Source organism: Taudactylus pleione, unplaced genomic scaffold (assembly GCF_031769625.1).
Source record: "Taudactylus pleione unplaced genomic scaffold, aTauple2 ptg000013l, whole genome shotgun sequence".
Lineage (NCBI taxonomy): Eukaryota > Metazoa > Chordata > Amphibia > Anura > Myobatrachidae > Taudactylus > Taudactylus pleione.
The window spans coordinates 2,174,390-2,194,040 of NW_028284416.1; the positions used below are offsets into that span (position 1 = coordinate 2,174,390).

At 47.7% G+C, this 19,651-nt stretch overlaps 1 protein-coding gene across 6 annotated transcripts in view; it reads right to left on the bottom strand.

Moving 5' to 3' along the window:
- Nucleotides 1–8,105: 8,105 nt before the first annotated feature.
- Nucleotides 8,106–19,651, bottom strand: part of SYN1 (synapsin I) — a 156,548-nt gene continuing 145,002 nt past the window's right edge. For 3 of the 6 annotated variants that reach the window (XM_088469980.1, XM_088469971.1, XM_088469936.1), the window contains exons 8-13: nucleotides 15,554–15,628; nucleotides 13,814–13,916; nucleotides 12,305–12,448; nucleotides 11,396–11,456; nucleotides 10,055–10,706; nucleotides 8,106–9,314 (exon numbers count right to left, since the gene is read on the bottom strand). In XM_088469980.1, the coding sequence (XP_088326106.1) occupies nucleotides 9,179–9,314; nucleotides 10,055–10,706; nucleotides 11,396–11,456; nucleotides 12,305–12,448; nucleotides 13,814–13,916; nucleotides 15,554–15,628 (1,171 nt within the window). In that variant the 3' untranslated portion in view covers nucleotides 8,106–9,178. Of the gene's footprint in view, nucleotides 9,315–10,020; nucleotides 10,707–11,395; nucleotides 11,457–12,304; nucleotides 12,449–13,813; nucleotides 13,917–15,553; nucleotides 15,629–19,651 lie in introns of all 6 variants that reach the window. The other 3 variants (XM_088469945.1, XM_088469961.1, XM_088469954.1) reach the window with 3 other exon arrangements.

Sequence of the window (19,651 nt, forward strand, 5' to 3'; positions counted from 1 at the left end):
TGGGGGACACTCCTGAGCAGAAAGGAGAACTCGTCGCCCAAAGGAAGCATCCTGAGAGGCAAAAGTATCAGAGTAGTAGAACCTAAGAAAAGTGTGGACAGAAGACCACGTGGCTGTCTTACACAACTGTTCAGCAGAGGCACCACAGCTAAATGCCCACGATGGCCCTACAGCCCGAGTAGAATGTGCTGTCACCGTGTTTGGGACAGGGAGAACAGCCTGTGTGTACACCTGAGAGATAGTCATATGTAACCATCGAGGCAAGGTCTGCTTGTTAGCTGGCCATCCTCGTTTGTGAAAACCATATAATACAAAAAGAGCATCTGATTTTCTAACAGAGTTGTACGCTCCACATAGATTGGGAGAGCACGAACTACATCCAGGGAGGCTTCACCTACCGAGAGGTCTGGAGCCTGAAAAGCTGGAACTACAATTTCTTCATTTACATGAAAAAGAGACACTGCCTTAGGAAGGTAACCCTCCCTTGTACGAAGAACAGCTCTATCTTGGTGATTAATAAAAAATGGGGAGCGACAAGAAAGCGCTGCCAAATCAGAGACTGCGTGCAGAAGAGAGAGCGAGGATAAAAAGTGTCTTCGCTATTAACCATTTCATGTTTACAGAGTCCAGAAGTTCAAATGAGGGAGCTTGTAGCCCCTTAAGAACCAAAGACAGATCCCACAATGCTACCGTTGGGACAAAAGAAGGCTGAACTTGCTCAGCACTCCCTGGAAAAAAATTCTAACATCTGGTAATGTAGCAATCTTTCTCCGGAACCAGACTGACAATGCAGAAACCTGCCCTCTCAAAGTGGCCAGGCCAAGGTCCAACCCAACCTGGAGAAAAGCCATTACCCAGGAAACACTAAACACCTTAGGGTCATACTTTCTGTGGGAACACCATTGACCAAAAGAATGGCAAACCCTGTGATAGATGCGGGCAGAGGCAGGCTTCCGAGCTCTAAGCATTGTTTGAATCACAGAGCTGGAGAAACCTTTGGCTCTTAAGATGGAAGAGCCATGCCGTCAAAGCCAGACAAGGTAAATCCGGATGCAGGCAGGGACCCTGCGTTAACAGATCCTGCCATAGAGGGAGAGGATACGGACTGTCTATGGATAGATTCTGTATGTCGGTGAACCAATGACGTCTGAGCCAAGCTGGAGCCACTAGTATTACTGTTCTGCCTTCCTGCTTGAATTTACTGAGAACTGTTGGGAGGAAAGAGATGTCCCATATTACTGCCAGTGCTTCATAGAGTAATAAAAATAGCGCACCTGGAATCCTATAGCAGCTTCTATATTCTCTATTTTACAATGAGAAAGAACAGTTTAAATCATAAGCAGCGCTGGCTCAAACTATATATATATATATATATAATTATAAAATATTGTGAAGAATGTAAAATAAGACTATAATAAACCATATTTTGTGTATCAAATGGATCTGCAAAACCATTCAAACGTAAAACAGAAAAGAAAAACAGAATAAGGGGGGAAGGGAATCAAACAAAATTGAACTGAAATAAGTAGAATCAATAAAATAAAAAATAAATAAAAAAAATAAAAAGTTAAGTGAAAATAAAATAAAATGGATAAACAAATACACAGTGATGTTTATGCTCTTTAGGAAACTTTCCTTGATAAAGTCCATCACGTGGACGAAACACGTTGGAGCTTTTTTTCACCACAAATACAGCATCGGCATTTCCCCACTCTGGCCAGCTAGCCAGCAAGGGGACTGAAGAATAAAGCGGATCAGCAGCGAGCCGGAGCAAGCGGCCAACACCGCATCCAGAACGGGACTAAGTGCACGTGTCCCTCCAACACTGAGCGCCGAAGTTACCACCGGCTTTGGAGGCGTGTGCAGAAAGCTAAACCCCGTGTCTCAGGGAAAGGTAGGGACAGTAACCCGCAGTACAGCAGCGGGCACCCATCCAACCCCTAAAGAGTATAAACATCACTGTGGTCTATTTGTTTATCCATTTTATTTTATTTTTACTTTATTTTTATTTTATATTTATTTTTTATTTTATTGTTTCTACTTATTTCAGTTCAATTTTGTTTGATTCCCTTCCCCCCTTACTCTGTTTTTCTTTTCTGTTTTTCGTTTGAATGGTTTTGCAGATCCATTTGATACACAAAATATGGTTTATTAGTCTTATTTTACATTCTTCACAATATTTTATAATTGCATATATTTATATATATATATATATATATATATATATATATATAGTTTGAGCCAGCGCTTCTTATGATTTATTACTGCCAGTGCGTCCACGACTGCTGCTAATGGGTCTCTGGACCTGGGTCCGTACCTGGGGACTTTGTGGTTGTGACGTGATGCCATGAGGTCTATGTCTGGTAGACCCCATTAGTTCACCAAGAGCTGAAACATTCCCGGGTGAAGACACCACTCTCCGGTGTGTATGTCCTGACGACTTAGGAAGTCTGCTTTCCAATTTAGGACTCTTGGTATGAATATTGTCGAGATGACCAGAAGATGACGTTCTGCCCAAATCAGAACCTTTGTCACTTCTTTCATGGCTGCATGACTTCGCGTGCTTCCCTGATGATTGAGCTAGGCCACTGTAGTTGCGTTGTTGGACTGGGTTTGCTTGCCTTGGCGCAGGTCCTGTGCCATGATAAGTGCATTGTATACTGGTCGCAGTTCCAGAACGTTTATTGGCAGATGAATTTCCTGATTTGTCCATCTTCCCTGAAAGGTGTGATGACCTGTCACTGCTCCCCATCATCAAAGATTGGCGTCCGTGGTGAGAAGCACCCAATTTGGAATCCAGAATGGGCACCCTTTGTCCAGATGATCATTTTTCAGTCACCAGAGGAGGGAGAGACAAACCTCTAAAGTGAGAAGGATCCTCTGGGACCTTATTAGCTGATACTGTCCGTTCCATCTGGAGAGAACCAATCTTTGCAGAGGACTGGAATGAAACTGAGCGTACCCCACCATGTCGAAGGTGGATACCACTGATCCCAGGACCTGCATCGCTGATAGAATGGATATTCTTCGCTTGCGTACTCTAAATGATAGGGCTGCAATCTTGTCCTCTGGTAGAAACACCCTTTGTACCTGATAACCCAGAAGAGCACATACATGTACTTTCTGCTGTGTTGGAGAAAGTGATGATTTCTCCAATTGATGATCCAGCCATGGCTTTGTAGACAGGCTATGGTCAGTTGAAGATAGTTTTGTAACATAACCGGAGTTGCTCAAATATCAGAAGATCGTCCAGATATGGTAGTATTCTGATTCCCTGACGCCTGTGAGAGGTCGTCATGACTGCCATTATCTTGGTAAACACCCGGGGCGCATTGATAGGCCAAAGGGCAGTGCCTAAAGTTGGTAATGTTGTTGTAGACAGCAAACCGTAGAAATTGTTGGTGGGATGGCGTAATAGGAACATGCAGATACACATCCTGAATGTCCAGGGAAACCATAAAATCCCCAGGCTCAATTGCCAATATAATTCACCGGAGAGTTTCCATATGGAAATTGGGTACATGGATAAACCTATTGAGGGTTTTTAGATTTAGAATAGGGCGATGAGACCCATTTGGTTTCTGAATTAAAAACAGATTGGAATAATAACCTCTTCCATGTTGCAACACAGGAACCGGGATTATTACCTGATAGAGGATCTGTGCAACAAAACTTCTGGGGAGGATGCCTTCGGAAAGTGATGGCATACCCCAGAGAGACCACTTCTCGGACCCAGGCATCTGTTGTTGTTTGATGCCAGTAATCCGCAACCTGAAGAAGTCTGCTTCCCACCCTGGGATTCCCCAGGAGGAAGTCTGCTCCATCAAGCCGAGGGTTTGTTGTCCGGCTTAGTAGCTAGACATCTGGCTGGCCCAGACCTCTTAAGGTGCGTACACACTAGACGATATGCTCCCTGAGCGATACTGTGTAGTGTGTCCCCGGCAGGCTGTGCTCAATGTCGTTCATGACATTGAGCACAGCCGCTGAACGATATCGTTCAGCGCCGGGCTCTCTTCCCCCATTCCTGAACATGCAGCAACCTGATGACATCGTCAGATTGTGCTGCATGTTCAGGCGATGGATAATGTTGGAAACGACCAGCGGGAGTGCGCATCGCTGGTCGTTTCCGACATAAAAGTGCACGATTTGTGCACGATTACGATGTCATAATCGTGCAGTCGCTCAGTAATATCGCCCAGTGTGTACCCACCATTAGTTTGTAGTCTGGATGTCCTGCAAAATCCAGACGGCTTGGAGGAAGATTGTTACTTTGCTCATCCATTAGGACTGAAAATAAAACTGCCTAGACTTTATTGTATCTGTAGTTGGCAGACCTGTAGACTTTGAAGCCCCAAGAGTAGCTATTATCTAACTCTGCTCCAAAAAGTATATTTCCATAGAAAGGTAAGGTTTCCATAGCTTTTTTTGATCCTGTATCAGCTTTCCAGGATCTTAACCAAAGGACCCTGCGTGCCACTTCTGAAGCTGCTGATGCTTTATGGAGTGTACACACGGTCAGATTTGTCAGATGAACGATTGAACGATTTGAACGATTTTACCAAAGTTTTGAACGATTTTTGACTGCATTAAAATGAATGGAATCGTCCAAGTCTGACTGCAAACCCATCAGATGTCAGATATCGTTATCTGACCATCGGGAACGCGCATCGTTGATCGTCCATCGTTCAGGCATGTCAGATATGAACGATTTTCCTTCAGATATGAACGACTGAACGATTTTTAAATCGTTATCGTTCATATCTGAAGGAAAAATCTGACCGTGTGTATGCACCATTAGAAGCTAAAATTCCAGAATCTGCTGCAGCTCTTCCTATATAGGTGACCGCTTCCCGTATGTGGGAGATATACATCATCTGTTCTCTGGTAGCATTTGGTAGAGAGTCTTCCGATGTCCCTATCCATTCATCAACCGCTTTGGCTACCCAGGCTCCAGTCATAGCTGGACGAGTAACAGCTCCTGATGATGAAAATATTGCCTTAAGACATGTTTCAATTTTCCTATCTGTAGAATCTTTGAGAAGATGCTGATGGAATAGGCAACATAGCATTTCTGACTGAGGCCCGTATTCAATTCAAAGCAAAAAGCCGGAATCTGCGAATAAGTATTGCCAATTGTGACAAACACAATGTAATAGGCGAAAGAGATTCGCCTCTGAATAGGTGGGAGAAAAAAAGTGGAAAATCGCTATTTTGGGGTGCAAAGGTGGGGAAACCACTCAGCACCCTTGGGACAACCCCCCAAAGGATAAATGCGTAAAAAAAAAAAAAACCTTCAAAAAATTGAGAAACACCCCAAAAAAACACTTTGAAAATGGGGTAAAAAGTGCAAAGTGGGGGGTACAAACTTAAACTAGCGAAATAGACTTTTGGGGGGGGGGGGGGGGTGTATCTGCAAGTTTGGGTAAGGTTTTTTTTTTTTATCTTTTATTGCAGGTGTTTGCTGAAGGTGCGTTTTTTTACATTTCTTATAACTTCACTTTAGCGAGTTTTAAATATGCTAGCACCCATTTTCAAGTACCTCAAATTTGACAGGAATACTTATTTTTACCAAAAAAAGCTGCTTAATGCCATTCTTCACCACTTGTGCAAAGACGCTATTAGAGGCAAATGTGCGAACTTAAGTACCCCAAACAGTTTTAGTAGTGCTAATCGGGCACTATTACATTGATCCCCAATGTTTCAGATTTTTTTTTTTTTGTGGTGGGTTGGGTTGGTCTGGCTGATTTCCCCCTTTCTGACACCACTTTTCGCGTGTCTCCATTTTCGCGTCTTTTGGAATTGAATAGGGCGAATCGCGGATAGGCGCCTGTTAAGTTTCCGCGGCTAAAATCCCCGATGTAGGTGAAACGTCCGGCAGGCGAAACTTTATCGTGTATGCGAAACTAAGTGAATACGGCCCTAAGTGCATCACGTGGGCATCCACAGTAGGAGATACCTCCCACTTCGTACATTCAGAATCTGGGAAAGGATACAACGATGTTAATCTTTTATTCACATAAAACCATTTCTCCGAGTTACCCCATTCCTCTTGCATAATCTCAGTGAGCTGCTGGGATTTAGGAAACGGTTTTGGCCACCTCGCGGTGTTGAAACACTGGAGCCGCCTTATTAGGAGCAGCTTCATCATCCTGAATATCTAGGATTTAACAGCCTTCACCAAAGAAGGAACATCCACTGTGGACGGATGGTCCTCCCCAGCTACGCTCTGGAGAAGAATCCTGCGCCTCATCTGATTCCCCTGATGATGCATCTGAATCCATATGCTTAACAGACCGCTAAAAATATAACTTTCTCTTAGGCGCCTTAGTAACTACCGCTCTGCTTGCAACAGCTGCCTGAGCCATACTCTGACTTTAGTGGGCATAAGCATCCATCCAGGAAGGATGTATAGGAGGTGCATGCTGTGTACACCCCATAAAAAGAGGCAGTATGGTAGTAGCTATATGATCCACAAACTGCTTTCAACCCTGAGACAAGGAAGACACCCAAGATGGCTCTTGTACAGGGACTGGTATACTGGACTGGTGCTGTGGTTCTTTATAACAGACAATAAACAAACCATCCTTTATAAAGTCCTGAGAGGACAAGCCCGCTAAACAGGCTTTACATGAAATCAGAGTCTCCCCCTCCTGATTCCCTTTACTTTTTGACATATGCATTATAAACGTAACCATGCAATGTAATGTGACAACCTTCACAAATAACAAATAAATGTGAAGTATAAAGTAAAAACCCCACACACTTGTAAGAGGTATGAGGAGAAACAGTGATAGTTATAACTGACAGTCCAAAATAAACGGCAGTATTAATACAGCAGCTAGCAAACAGTCACATACAATGCGCATGCAAATTTAGTTGTACTGGGCTCTGAATCAACTACTCAAAACACAATGCTTGGTAGCACTATATACCTGGCCCATGGGAGAGGTATGCAGGGAGACTGACCCGAAACCTTCTGAGACCCAACAGATACAGCAGCGCACTGAACGTGGACTGTGAGCGTCTCATATACAGGCGGGTAGGAGGAACGACAAAGACACATGAAAACCTTTGAAGGGTCTGCATCTGGGTCGAAGCTGCCGGGGGGAGCGCCTACCTCCCCTAAGCTGCATCAACTGGCCAGGTACGCTGGCCTCGTGGCAGCAGAAGCGTCTACTGACTATCCCTGGCATCAGACGATAAGGCCCCGGTGGTCTAGTGAGGACACGGACACTCCGGACCCTGACTGCAGTGGCTTCCGGTGCGTCTCCTGCACCGGAAGCAAGAACTGCTGTGCGTGATTCCCCATAAGCGAGGAATCGCCTTACCTGAAATCTCCGTGTGTCCGGTTGCAGTCTGGGTCCCAGCATCACTGCTAGCAAGCTCAGCCGAGATCCGCCGAAATCACCAGTCCTGTTACTGGTGTTGCGTCCCGGCGGAGATAGACGGAGTCGCAGTACATGTGTCTTAATTCAAACGCTCAGTACTGCCAACCCAAAAAAATAGAAGATAAAAGAAAACAAAATATAAAAGCTTAGGACTGCCTTAGCAATCCCGTTACAAAGGTGCATCTGAATCCTGCAGCACCAAATGAACAACTGAAGGCCTGTGGCTGGGGGCGGGGTATATATATGGAGGTCCCGAGGCATCCTGGGAGCTGAAAGCTTTAACTGTTTGGTGCCTGGATCTCTCCAACCACATTACCCCATGGTATCCCTGTGGATCCCTATGGACCCTGAAGAAATCTTGTATTCTGTTGTGTGGGGTGAATTTGACTTTCTTTCCTTTACTTATACTGATTGACATAATTTATCAGTTGCTCACTGCCATATAGCGAGTCTGTCCCTCGCAGTCGTTTTAGAAAAGTTTCCGCCGTTTGTACGAGTTTCACCGGTTTCCTTTTCCAACCTGTTGCTGGCCTTATTTTTGTAAATGTTCACCTTAAAAACTATATTTTCACATTTATTGTTTCTGAATTTGTAATGTATAGTTCTACGTAGCAGAACTCTATTTGCTGTACGTTTACCTCTATCTTTCTCTCCGGCCACGGACGTAGAGCGCGGCCCCGTCCCCATTGCTCACAAACAATACACTGCGCCACCGTGTTGCTTTCAGAATTGTTTAATTTGGGACACATCACGTTTTCTTGCCCCCCTTTTGGGGGTTCACATTTTCACACAAACGCTGACAAACATTACGCGCACGTCTCATGGAGACCTGCTCTGTGCAGGTCATAGAATAAGTTCTTTAATATAGTCATAATATATTACTCTGAATACTAAGAACATGGTTTTGCTCACTAACAATCATATCACGATAGTACCCCACAGCAAGCTTAAGTTACACACGTTACAATAGTGTTACTGTCACACAAAAATTAAGACCTGGAATGAGTGGAAACACGAAGCAGGGAGAATGTTGGGCGAGGAGAGGGGAGGGGGGTTCAGCCAGGCTCATGAGAGGGAAGGGGAATAAGACGAAATAAGAGACAAAAGCTGTGCCGTTACATTCGGGTGTCAACTGAATATCGGCGTATTGGCTCACAGCCGGGAATAGCGCGGCACACACACCACAGGAGCGTAGCGTCAGACAGAACCAGGAGCGATAGATAGTGAGAGCAGCTGGGAGGAGAAGCGTAGAAATGACGGTCGAGAGAACAGACAAAACATACAAAATTAACTTAACTTTACTGTTACGGGGTCTAATATATCAATATGCATGAATATATATTTGTATACATATATATATATACACATGTAGAAGACTGGCACATCATATAGGACTTGTGGTCAGTCACAGGTCCTAACGAGGGTCCCCGGTAGAACGGGTTTCCGAGTGGCTGTCCTCACGCCGTTTGTTGCCTTAACCATCTAAAAAAGGCTCTAAGGATTCTACCACCGCGAGAGCTCTTCGCTCTGGTATCTTAGAATATATATATGTATAAATTATTTATATATGGTATATAGCCTCTAGAGTTCTCTCTTCCTCCCATGATTTTACGTTCGGTCTCCTCTCCGTATCTACCTCTTCGCTGGCGGTTTTTGTTTTTTTCAGGAGTAGATTAAGCCGTGCACACAGGTGAAGGGAGCAGGAATTTTTAGACAACAAAGCCGCAATGTCGGGTGGGAGAAGGTGTGACGTGGTTTCGGAGGGATTAAATGACTCCCGAAAGATCCCTTCAGTCTGAGAAGAGACTGGCGAAGGACTTCCTCAGGTTGCGGATGGTTTCGGCTTTCACCTCATCGTGACTAAGACTGGAACGTGGAGCTGGTGAGTCTGCAAGGGTGAAGGAGTTGGTGAGGGATTGGGACTTACTGGAGAACAATGTGAGGTGATGGCCGATGATGGGTACAGATGAGGGTAGGATGTGTGAGGGGGGGGTGGAGATTTTAATATTGAAAGAGAGAGGTTGTTTTATAAAAACGTGGAGACCAGAGAAAGGGGTGGATCAAGGGAGATCAGGAATGTTGGCGTAGAGAAGATAAATGATGGCGTTGAGAAGACATGGAGTAGAGAAGAATTCAGAGGACGAAACGTATAGGAGATATAAGGACACAAGATATAAGGAGGGGGGGGGGGGGGGGGATGGGTCATACATGTTGGTAGTACCAGGGGGGAGGTAGAGGAGGAGTATGTTGAAGGAGGAGGGAGAGAGAGATAATGATCAGTTAAAGTCATGCAATTGTTAATCATTCACACTAAAATCTCCACAAGTCTCGGGACACCTTCTACAATCTTATCCTTCTAATCAAGAGTGTCGATAAATCCTAAAGCGTGATCCACCTCCGGAGCTCACTGAGGAACGTTAAATAAACCTTGTGTCTTAAATTTAAAAACATGACTGTTTTAGGTGTCTCATGTAACCCTGTGAGCTGCCATCGAGACCCCTTTGCGTGTCCAAGCTACAAGAACACACACAACCATAAATAAATATGACCATGAGGTGGCTCCGTCTCTGACAAAGCTGTGTCTACCTCACTTAAGCAGCATGCAACAAAAGGTAGTATATGAAGCTGAAACCTGGTGGCCCACCCAGAACCTCGGGGGCTCTTACTTCAGCTGCGGCTGGGGTGGGGGCAGCTCTGGGCCCGGCTTCTGAGCCAGCTGAGGCTTTTGGGGCCCCCCGGGACGTGATGAACCCTGCCCAGGTGCTTGAGGGTTAGGCCTGGGCTGCTGGGTCATGGGTCGCTGTGGCGGCTGGTGTTGTTGCTGCTGTTGCGGTGGCTGTTGCTGGGGACCGCCGGCAGCGGACTGCCGTTGCTGCAGTGGTGGCTGCTGTCCTGGTTGACGGATGCCGTGCTGTTGTTGATGAACTGGTGGAGGGGGCTTCTGCTGGGGCCCTGCAGGGGCTGGTTGCCTAACAGGCCCGGGTTGCCGAGGTTGAGGGGGTTGGACACCCATTGGCTTTGGACCTGCTGGCATGGGAGGAGCCTGCTGCTGGCGTTGGGGTGACTGTGCACCTTGAGGGCTTGGCTGCCTCTGGGGGGATTGAGATTGGCGCGGTGAAGATTGTTGGGACCTAATCTGCTGGGGCGATGGCTGCTGCTGAGGAACGATTTGCCGTTGCTGTGCCCCAGGACTGGGTAGATTTGGTGGATGCTGCGATGGCTGAGGGCCTAAACCCTGAAGTTGTTGTCCTTGTGGGGGAGGCCTTGGCTGGGAAGGAGGTCCTTGTCTCTGAGGAACCTGGGCTGCCGGGGGTCCTCCTAAGAGAAATGAGAATCGCACTGATGTAATCCATGCTTAGTTATTGAACGTGTGATTAATATGTATCTAACCTAGCAATGTGTAAATACATGTTCTAAAAACATAATTTCTGTAGTTTTGTTCACTTTCTATTGTATAGCGGAGCCTTTTGTCTTCTCAAACTGTAGACATTTTCCTTGTTCCCCAACTTATATTTCCAATAACCAGCTACATCTATTTTCCCTGGGATATAGTTATGAGACTGGCGGCCTCGATGCCGCCGGTCTTAATACCGGCAGTGAAATCCTGACAAGATAGGCGCCGGTATTTTGACGCTTATCTTAATCCCGACGCCGGAACGCCCAAGGACACCAGCCCAAACAAGGTAAGTCTAGGGCGCCCTTAGCGTTAGCCGCAGGAAGGGGGGGCGAGACAGGGTTAGGTTTACGAAGCGTAGCAGGAGGCATCCCAACAGCCTGCATCACATACCCATTCCTTTTCCCTAAACTGCTGCCTCTGCTAGTTCTTCGTAGGGGGTGGGAATAGGTGGCATTCCGTGACGCTACAACAACAACAACGTATACAATGGACTCTAATACAGATTAGTCTCTCTCCCCTATGTGCAATAACATTATCACAGACTGGCCATTCTGCATTAATAGACCATTATTAATTACAAGGAGCAGACACCACCTGGAAATGAGCGTACCTTGAGGGGGAGGTCTCTGTTGCTGAATGGGGGTAGCAGATCGCGAGTGAACGACTTGAGCCTGTAAAACAAATGCAGAGAATTCAGGATACAGAAGATGGGGCTGAACCCATGGAAGAAATACACGAAGGCTCGTTTTGTGACCAAACGTGCGCAATAGCTCTTGGTTTTGGGGAGCAAGCGCATGGAACGGAGGAAAAGGGGTCCACATCTGCAGGAGTGCGAAAGCTTGCACCGTCCAATGGGAAGAGCTGGGCGGATTACAGTGTTCCTGGCCGAGCATGGATTAGAACAGGGGTGGGCAATCAGCAGCCCCCCCAGCTGGAGCCCATGTGCGGTAAGATCACGGTTTTAAGTTTTTGTAGGACAAGATTTTTTTATAAAATGAGGGAAAGAGGCAGAGAAGGCGAAATGTAGGAAGGAGATCTCTGCTTGGCGGGGAGAGCGCACAGCCCTTTTCTCCCTGCTATTGGACCCATAGATTGGGGCTCACTCTATTGTCCTAATGAGAAGCCTTCTGCACCTACCAGTTGCACTTATGCAGGAAAGCGGTAGGATAAGCTCATACAGACGAAAGCGCCACGCGTAATAAGGACAGAACCGATGTCCCATCGCTCTATTAATCAAAGCCATAAAGTTATGATAAGCCCATCGGTATTTAAGTAGAAAAAGTAATAGAATGAAAGAGGGGTGCGTGTGTGCTCCTAACGCGTTAGTAGGTACATTTTCAGCCGTATTCGCAAAGCTAGGTGCAGAAACATCTACCGGGGATTGTCCCGCAGGCCGGGAAGCGCATGCTCACCTCTGAGCGCTCTACTCAGACAAGTAGATGCAGTCATAACGGAGCGTCAGGGGGGGGGGTCTCTGCAATTTACGTCTGGTAAACAAGCCTTACTGAGCCTCTATTACCTGTGGCTGAGGCCCATGCATGGAGCGGTTGGGCGAGGAGCTGCACTGAAGAGCCTGCGCCATCTTACTGACCACCAGATCCGCTATCAGCAGCCGGTCTTCTTCTTGCTGGTCTCCAATTAAAGGCATTGAGGAGCCCACCACCTGGGGGAGGGGGGAGAGAAAGCAGTGAGCGTCTGCCGAGGACAGAGAATGATTCACCTCTTCTACCCGCAGCCCAGGAAGGAAAGTAGCTGATTGAGTAGAGTATACAAGGGAAATGCTGCTTAAATAATAAAAAAAGAGTAATAAATAGTTACTAGAAAGCTAACTATAGTGTTACAATGAGAAGAGCTGCCAGGTATGATCACAATACAGACATTTACTAATGAGTGGGCATAAACTGCCCAGCCCAGTGCTACTCAGATCAGTATAACAACTGCCCAGCCCAGTGTTTCTCAGATCGGTATAACTACTGCCCAGCCCAGTGCTACTCAGATCAGTATAACAACTGCCCAGCCCAGTGTTTCTCAGATCGGTATAACTACTGCCCAGCCCAGTGTTACTCAGAACGGTATAATAACTGCCCAGCCGAGTGTTACTCATAACGGTATAATAACTGCCCAGCCCAATGTTACTCAGAACGGTATAATAACTGCCCAGCCGAGTGTTACTCAGAACGGTATAATAACTGCCCAGCCGAGTGTTACTCAGATCGGTATAATAACTGCCCAGCCGAGTGTTACTCAGAACGGTATAATAACTGCCCAGCCGAGTGTTACTCAGAACGGTATACCAACTGCCCAGCCCAGTGTTACTCAGAACGGTATAATAACTGCCCAGGCGAGTGTTACTCAGAACGGTATACTAACTGCAGGCCCAGTGTTACTCAGATCGGTATAATAACTGCCCAGCCCAGTGTTACTCAGATCGGTATAATAACTGCCCAGCCGAGTGTTACTCAGATCGGTATACCAACTGCCCAGCCCACTGTTACACAGATCGGTATAATAACTGCCCAGCCGAGTGTTACTCAGATCGGTATAATAACTGCCCAGTCCAGTGTTACACAGATCGGTATAATAACTGCCCAGCCCAGTGTTACTCAGATCGGTATAATAACTGCCCAGCCCAGTGTTACTCAGATCGGTATAATAGCTCTTCTCCATCAATATAGTATAAAATAAACAATTCTTACAAATATCTACAGTATAATAAAATGTTCCCCGTGCTGGGGATGCTGCCAACATAGTCGGCGTAGTAAGGCCCCATAATCTCACACAACTGCCCCATGACATGGTAACATCACATCACACACAACTGCCCCATGACATGATTGTGTAGTGTAATAAGACCATAGCCCCATGAAATGGTTCCCCCAGATCCCCTCCTTTGTGAATTATTATTTTTTTTAAAGAGTTGACCTAAATGGGGTAGAAAGAAAAACATTCACTGACTGGCTAAGGAGGTACAAAAAGCCAGAATGAGACCCCAATGATCCATTGTAGAGCCACGAGGCATAGCACTCACCTCTATAACGTGATCTTTCCCGTCTTTTCCATGCAGAGCTTCCACAGCGCAGATATCCAGACCACCGAATATCTCTGAGCAAGTGTCCACCCACAGCTTGTATCTGGAACACAAATATTATTTTTACGTTGATAAACAACGCTCGGCGTCATAACTACCAGCTTTAATGACATGCATTGTACTCGTGACCCCCGGCTCTGGTCTGTATGCTGCCTGTACCAGCCTTTTGCTGTGTACCCAATCCTGCACCTTCTCTGCCTGGACCAATCTTCTGCTGAAGACATCTGGGTTGGGTATGAAATCCCGGCAGCTCAATAGTCGCCGGGATGAAATGCAGACGCCGGAAGCCCGACAGAGGAGAGTCCCGACGAAGCAGGTAAGTCCCCTAAACCTACCCTTCTCTCCCCTCTAACCGTCCCTTAGGGGTGCCTAACCCTAAATCTCCCCCGGGTGTGCCTAAACCTAACCCACTTGGGGGGGGTGCCTAACCCTAACCAATCCCAGTGGCGCCTAACTCTTCCCGGGGGGGGGGGGGGGGGGGGGGGGGGGGGGGGGGGGGGGGGAATCGTGCGCTCACAAAACAGCGAGGGGCTGCTAATGTGATTGACAGAATGTACAGTTTGTGGGTGGTAACGGGAAGGTGCTTGAAAACGGGGGAGTGGAGATCCGAACGCAGGCGTGCCAAACGGTCAAAAGGGCGTTTAATGAGAGTGCATAATTAGAAAAGGAACGTCATCGGCCACGTCACTTGGTTGTCTTTTAGCCTCAACTGCTCGCAGTATTACGGGAAAGAAAAACCTACCACAAGCACTGCGAGCAGTTCAGATGCCTTTCGATGTTCCCGATTAATCTAATAAATACCGGAGATGACGTAGGATGCGAACGGCAAAGGGGCATCTTTACAAAATAGTGAGCGCATTTTTCGTTCGCTCGCTCGCTCAGACATAGAGGCGTCAACAAACCGCAAAGAGCGAGCGCTCAATTTAAATAGCCGGCCCATTTTTTGGAATGACCGTCCGCAAATAGCGTCCGGCTCTGAATCAGGCCCGGAGTTCCTTGCTGAATCGGGCCCATTGAAGTATGGTTGGAGTTTTTCCTTAATTGAGCCCTAGAATAAGCCCCGCTCTGTAGGCATGTGCGGTCTCTGCCTGTGTGCTGCGCACGTTAGCAGGTCCTGTGGTGTTAAGTGTGCAGGGTACAGTGCCAGCAGAGCACATCTCTTTATTGACATGGAAGTGGCCAGTGGGGGGCGCTGCTACGCAACAGACAAAGGGATCCCTTAAGAGCCAGAAGAAAATCCAGCTTCCAGTTTGCACTGGAACAAACCATGTTGTGATGCCCGGGAATGTGGATACACTTTTATTGCATGCAGAGGAAGCCCTGGCTAAATTTGTACATTCGTGTCCTCGTAAATTCTTGCTGAAGTTTCGCCAAAAAAAACCCCTCTTAGCTCGCCAGACCCCGTGCAACTCTGCTAGCGCCAGGCGTCTGTCCCGTATCTTAGTCACAAAGCGATGCGACTAGGACGCGCCAGGAGACTGCACTGATTCATGTGACGGAGGGGAACTGGAGAACACCTGATATACAACTAACTCGCTGCCTGTATAAGGCGTCTGCAATTCATCGCTTGCTGGTAAATACGGTGCAAAAACGTAGAAACAACATTTTGGCGCAGGAACGTAAGGCACGGGGCGTATACCTGCATGACTTCAGCTCACCGCCAGGAGATGGGTACCGTACCTGTCTGACACCGCGATCTGCTCCAGCATGGCCGATCCCGTGTTGGTCTTCCAGTTACCGGAGATGGAAGTTCTCCTACAAAGCACAGGACAGACGGAGAGTTAGGATCATTCACACCCGAATCCTAGCAGCTAATATTTGTTACAGTAATATTATATATTCACATTGCAGATGTAACCTCTCCTCTTCCTACCTTACCTGCACTAAGGTCTATGTTTGGGGGGAAACACCCTTTCCCAACCTCCCATATTCACCACCGCACGTTACTGACGGAATTGGTATGTAATACCGCCGGCCGCCGTTCGAATCCTGGCAGCGGCAGGCCGACAGAAGAACAGATCCCAGCAGCGGCAGCCCGACAGCGCTGGAAATCCCGATTGTCCCCAGGTAAGTATTAACTAACCTAACCTACCCCAATAACTCTCCCTTAGGGGTGTCTAAGCCTAACCTCCCCCCCAAGTGCCTAAACCTAACCCCCCCTTCCCCGCTGCCTAAACCTAAGTCCCCCGGGGGGAGGCCTAACCCTAACCCTCCCCCGGGGGTGCCTAACCCTTACCCTCCCCCTAGCCTAACCCTAACCTCTCGGGGGGGGGGGGGGGGTGCCTGTGTTTTGCTATTTGCGAATATGCTGTTCGCTGATTGGTGATTTGTCGCACGGGCATAGATTGTGCTTTTGCGAGTGTGTGTAATAGGACGGTGACTTGTATTTGCTGTATCAGTGAGATCTCAGCAGCTTTATTGATGTCCGATAATAAATGTATTATAAAAAAGAAAATGTGTGTGGAAGTGTATGTGACATATATCTGGTGTACGCTAAACATACGTGTTATTAATGTCGCTGCACGCCGGGCATCCTCCGATAGTTGCCGTTTTGCATAAGGTAAATTAATTATAAAGTACAAATTACATCTGTGATCAGACGCACACATTTTTTTTTTAAGTTATACATTAAAGAAAAACCCAGAGGCTCATTCAGAGTTGACGCTTATTGCGTAAAAAGCGCAGGCATAAAATGTGCCCGGAAAGTGATGCATTTTGCCAATCAGAGGCCTGGCGCCCCCACATTCCTCTTACAGTGTTCTCCACGGAGATTTTTTTTCTGGGTGGCAGTAACATGAGGCCGCTGGGGGTACAGGGGCCTCACTGAACCCTATCACAGAAGGTAAGCAGCAGCCCATCGTACACCCTCCTGCCCTTACCCACCAATCCGGTGTTTCAATTACTGTTTGGCGGGCACCGGGTAGGAAAGGGGGAGGCTGTAAGGCTGCAATGCTTGCCTCCAGTGCAGGGTGGTCCCGGGGTGGAGGGGACGGCCAGCATCCTCCTTCCAGTGGGGGTGGCTCCGACAGAGCGGGATCCAGGTGGCTGTGGTGTCCCATCCTCCATCCGGCCTGGCGGCAGGGACATTTTCCTGGGCGGACCGACCCAAGAAATGTAGCGTGGAGAGAACACTGCCCCTTAGATTGTAAGCTCATTGGGACAGGGCCGTCTTTAGCGCCTGTTTCATGTCATTGTATGTTATATGCTTGTTTGATGATCCTCTCAGTGTACAGAGCTGCAGAATAGGTCAGCGTGTTCCGAATCCACGATAACACTAAGATAAATATAATTTTACTGAAAAGAATGGGAAAATAATTGCAGTTGAGTCACGACCATTGCCGGGTCTATGGGATGAGCCAATGCCCTTATTTTATTATCACAGACAGACCGACGGGATGTTTGGTCTGTGGACAATGATTATGCACCGTACAGTAATTCTACACCGGGACATCTGATGGGGAAACTGTTTGTAATACGTTAGTAGGAATATTGCATCAATAGGAATACAGCCGGCTAGTCTAATAGGATTATAGCTTTAACAAGTGAATATGGGGTCTCCAATCATTATTATTCACATCCCTTGCTGATTATTAGATGCTTGTTTTTCCTCCTCATGGCAGAACGATTGCATGTACGGGGTACCATGTTCCAACTGGTATCCTGCCAAAAACTGTAAGGGCTGAGTCAGGCGGACAAAAGGGAAGGAAGCTGTGAAAGACCTGACCGGCTACCATGCAAATTCATTAGATTCAGGTCTGCTGAAATACCAGCGACAGAAAGACAGGTCAGTAAGTGCAGCCTGTATGAGCCAGCACAGGAGGGCCGCAATGTATCAATAGGCCTGTATGAGCCAGCACAGGAGGGCCGCAATGTATCAATAGGCCTGTATGAGCCAGCACAGGAGGGCCGCAATGTATCAATAGGCCTGTATGAGCCAGCACAGGAGGACCGCAGTGTATCAATAAGCCTGTATGAGCCAGCACAGGAGGGCCGCAATGTATCAATAAGCCTGTATGAGCCAGCACAGGAGGGCCGCAATGTATCAATAAGCCTGTATGAGCCAGCACAGGGGGGCCGCAATGTATCAATAAGCCTGTATGAGCCAGCACAGGGGGGCCGCAATGTATCAATAAGCCTGTATGAGCCAGCACAGGGGGGCCGCAATGTATCAATAAGCCTGTATGAGCCAGCACAGGAGGGCCGCAATGTATCAATAAGCCTGTATGAGCCAGCACAGGAGGGCCGCAATGTATCAATAGGCCTGTATGAGCCAGCACAGGAGGGCCGCAATGTATCAATAAGCCTGTATGAGCCAGCACAGGAGGGCCGCAATGTATCAATAAGCCTGTATGAGCCAGCACAGGAGGGCCGCAATGTATCAATAGGCCTGTATGAGCCAGCACAGGAGGGCCGCAGTGTATCAATAGGCCTGTATGAGCCAGCACAGGAGGGCCGCAGTGTATCAATAGGCCTGTATGAGCCAGCACAGGAGGGCCGCAATGTATCAATAGGCCTGTATGAGCCAGCACAGGAGGGACGCAATGTATCAATAAGCCTGTATGAGCCAGCACAGGAGGGCCGCAATGTATCAATAGGCCTGTATGAGCCAGCACAGGAGGGCCGCAATGTATCAATAGGCCTGTATGAGCCAGCACAGGAGGGCCGCAATGTATCAATAGGCCTGTATGAGCCAGCACAGGAGGGCCGCAATGTATCAATAGGCCTGTATGAGCCAGCACAGGAGGGCCGCAATGTATCAATAAGCCTGTATGAGCCAGCACAGGAGGGCCGCAATGTATCAATAAGCCTGTATGAGCCAGCACAGGAGGGCCGCAATGTATCAATAGGCCTGTATGAGCCAGCACAGGAGGGCCGCAATGTATCAATAAGCCTGTATGAGCCAGCACAGGAGGGCCGTAATGTATCAATAGGCCTGTATGAGCCAGCACAGGAGGGCCGCAATGTATCAACAGGCCTGTATGAGCCAGCACAGGAGGGCCGCAATGTATCAACAGGCCTGTATGAGCCAGCACAGGAGGGACGCAATGTATCAATAAGCCTGTATGAGCCAGCACAGGAGGGCCACAATGTATCAATAGGCCTGTATGAGCTGTATGAGCCAGCACAGGAGGGCCGTAATGTATCAATAGGCCTGTATGAGCCAGCACAGGAGGGCCGCAATGTATCAACAGGCCTGTATGAGCCAGCACAGGAGGGCTGCAATGTATCAACAGGCCTGTATGAGCCAGCACAGGAGGGCTGCAATGTATCAATAGGCCTGTATGAGCCAGCACAGGAGGGACGCAATGTATCAATAAGCCTGTATGAGCCAGCACAGGAGGGCCACAATGTATCAATAGGCCTGTATGAGCCAGCACAGGAGGGCCGCAATGTATCAGTAGCCGGATTAGCAAATCACCTGATGGTAGATTGGGGAATACAGATCAATAAAACACAGGATCATTTCCCTTTTAAGAACACAAAACCTTTATTCAGCTGCGTCTTTGGGGACGGGGGTTAGAGAGGGCTGGGACCTAGATCAGCTCCTTGTCCACATCCCTCATAACGGTCAGAAGTAATAAACTGTTATAACAATTTGTGAAGACAGTGAGGGAACTACAGGACAGTGCCGAGGAGTCGTCACACCGAGGACCGGGCTGCGTAGAAGGTCGACAGGAACCAGCTCAGTTCAGCAGCTGGACACAGAGGGGCTGATTCTAGATCGGAGGCACTGCCGATGTCGGACGCAGTGGAGCGATTTTTCTCTTCTGGACATGC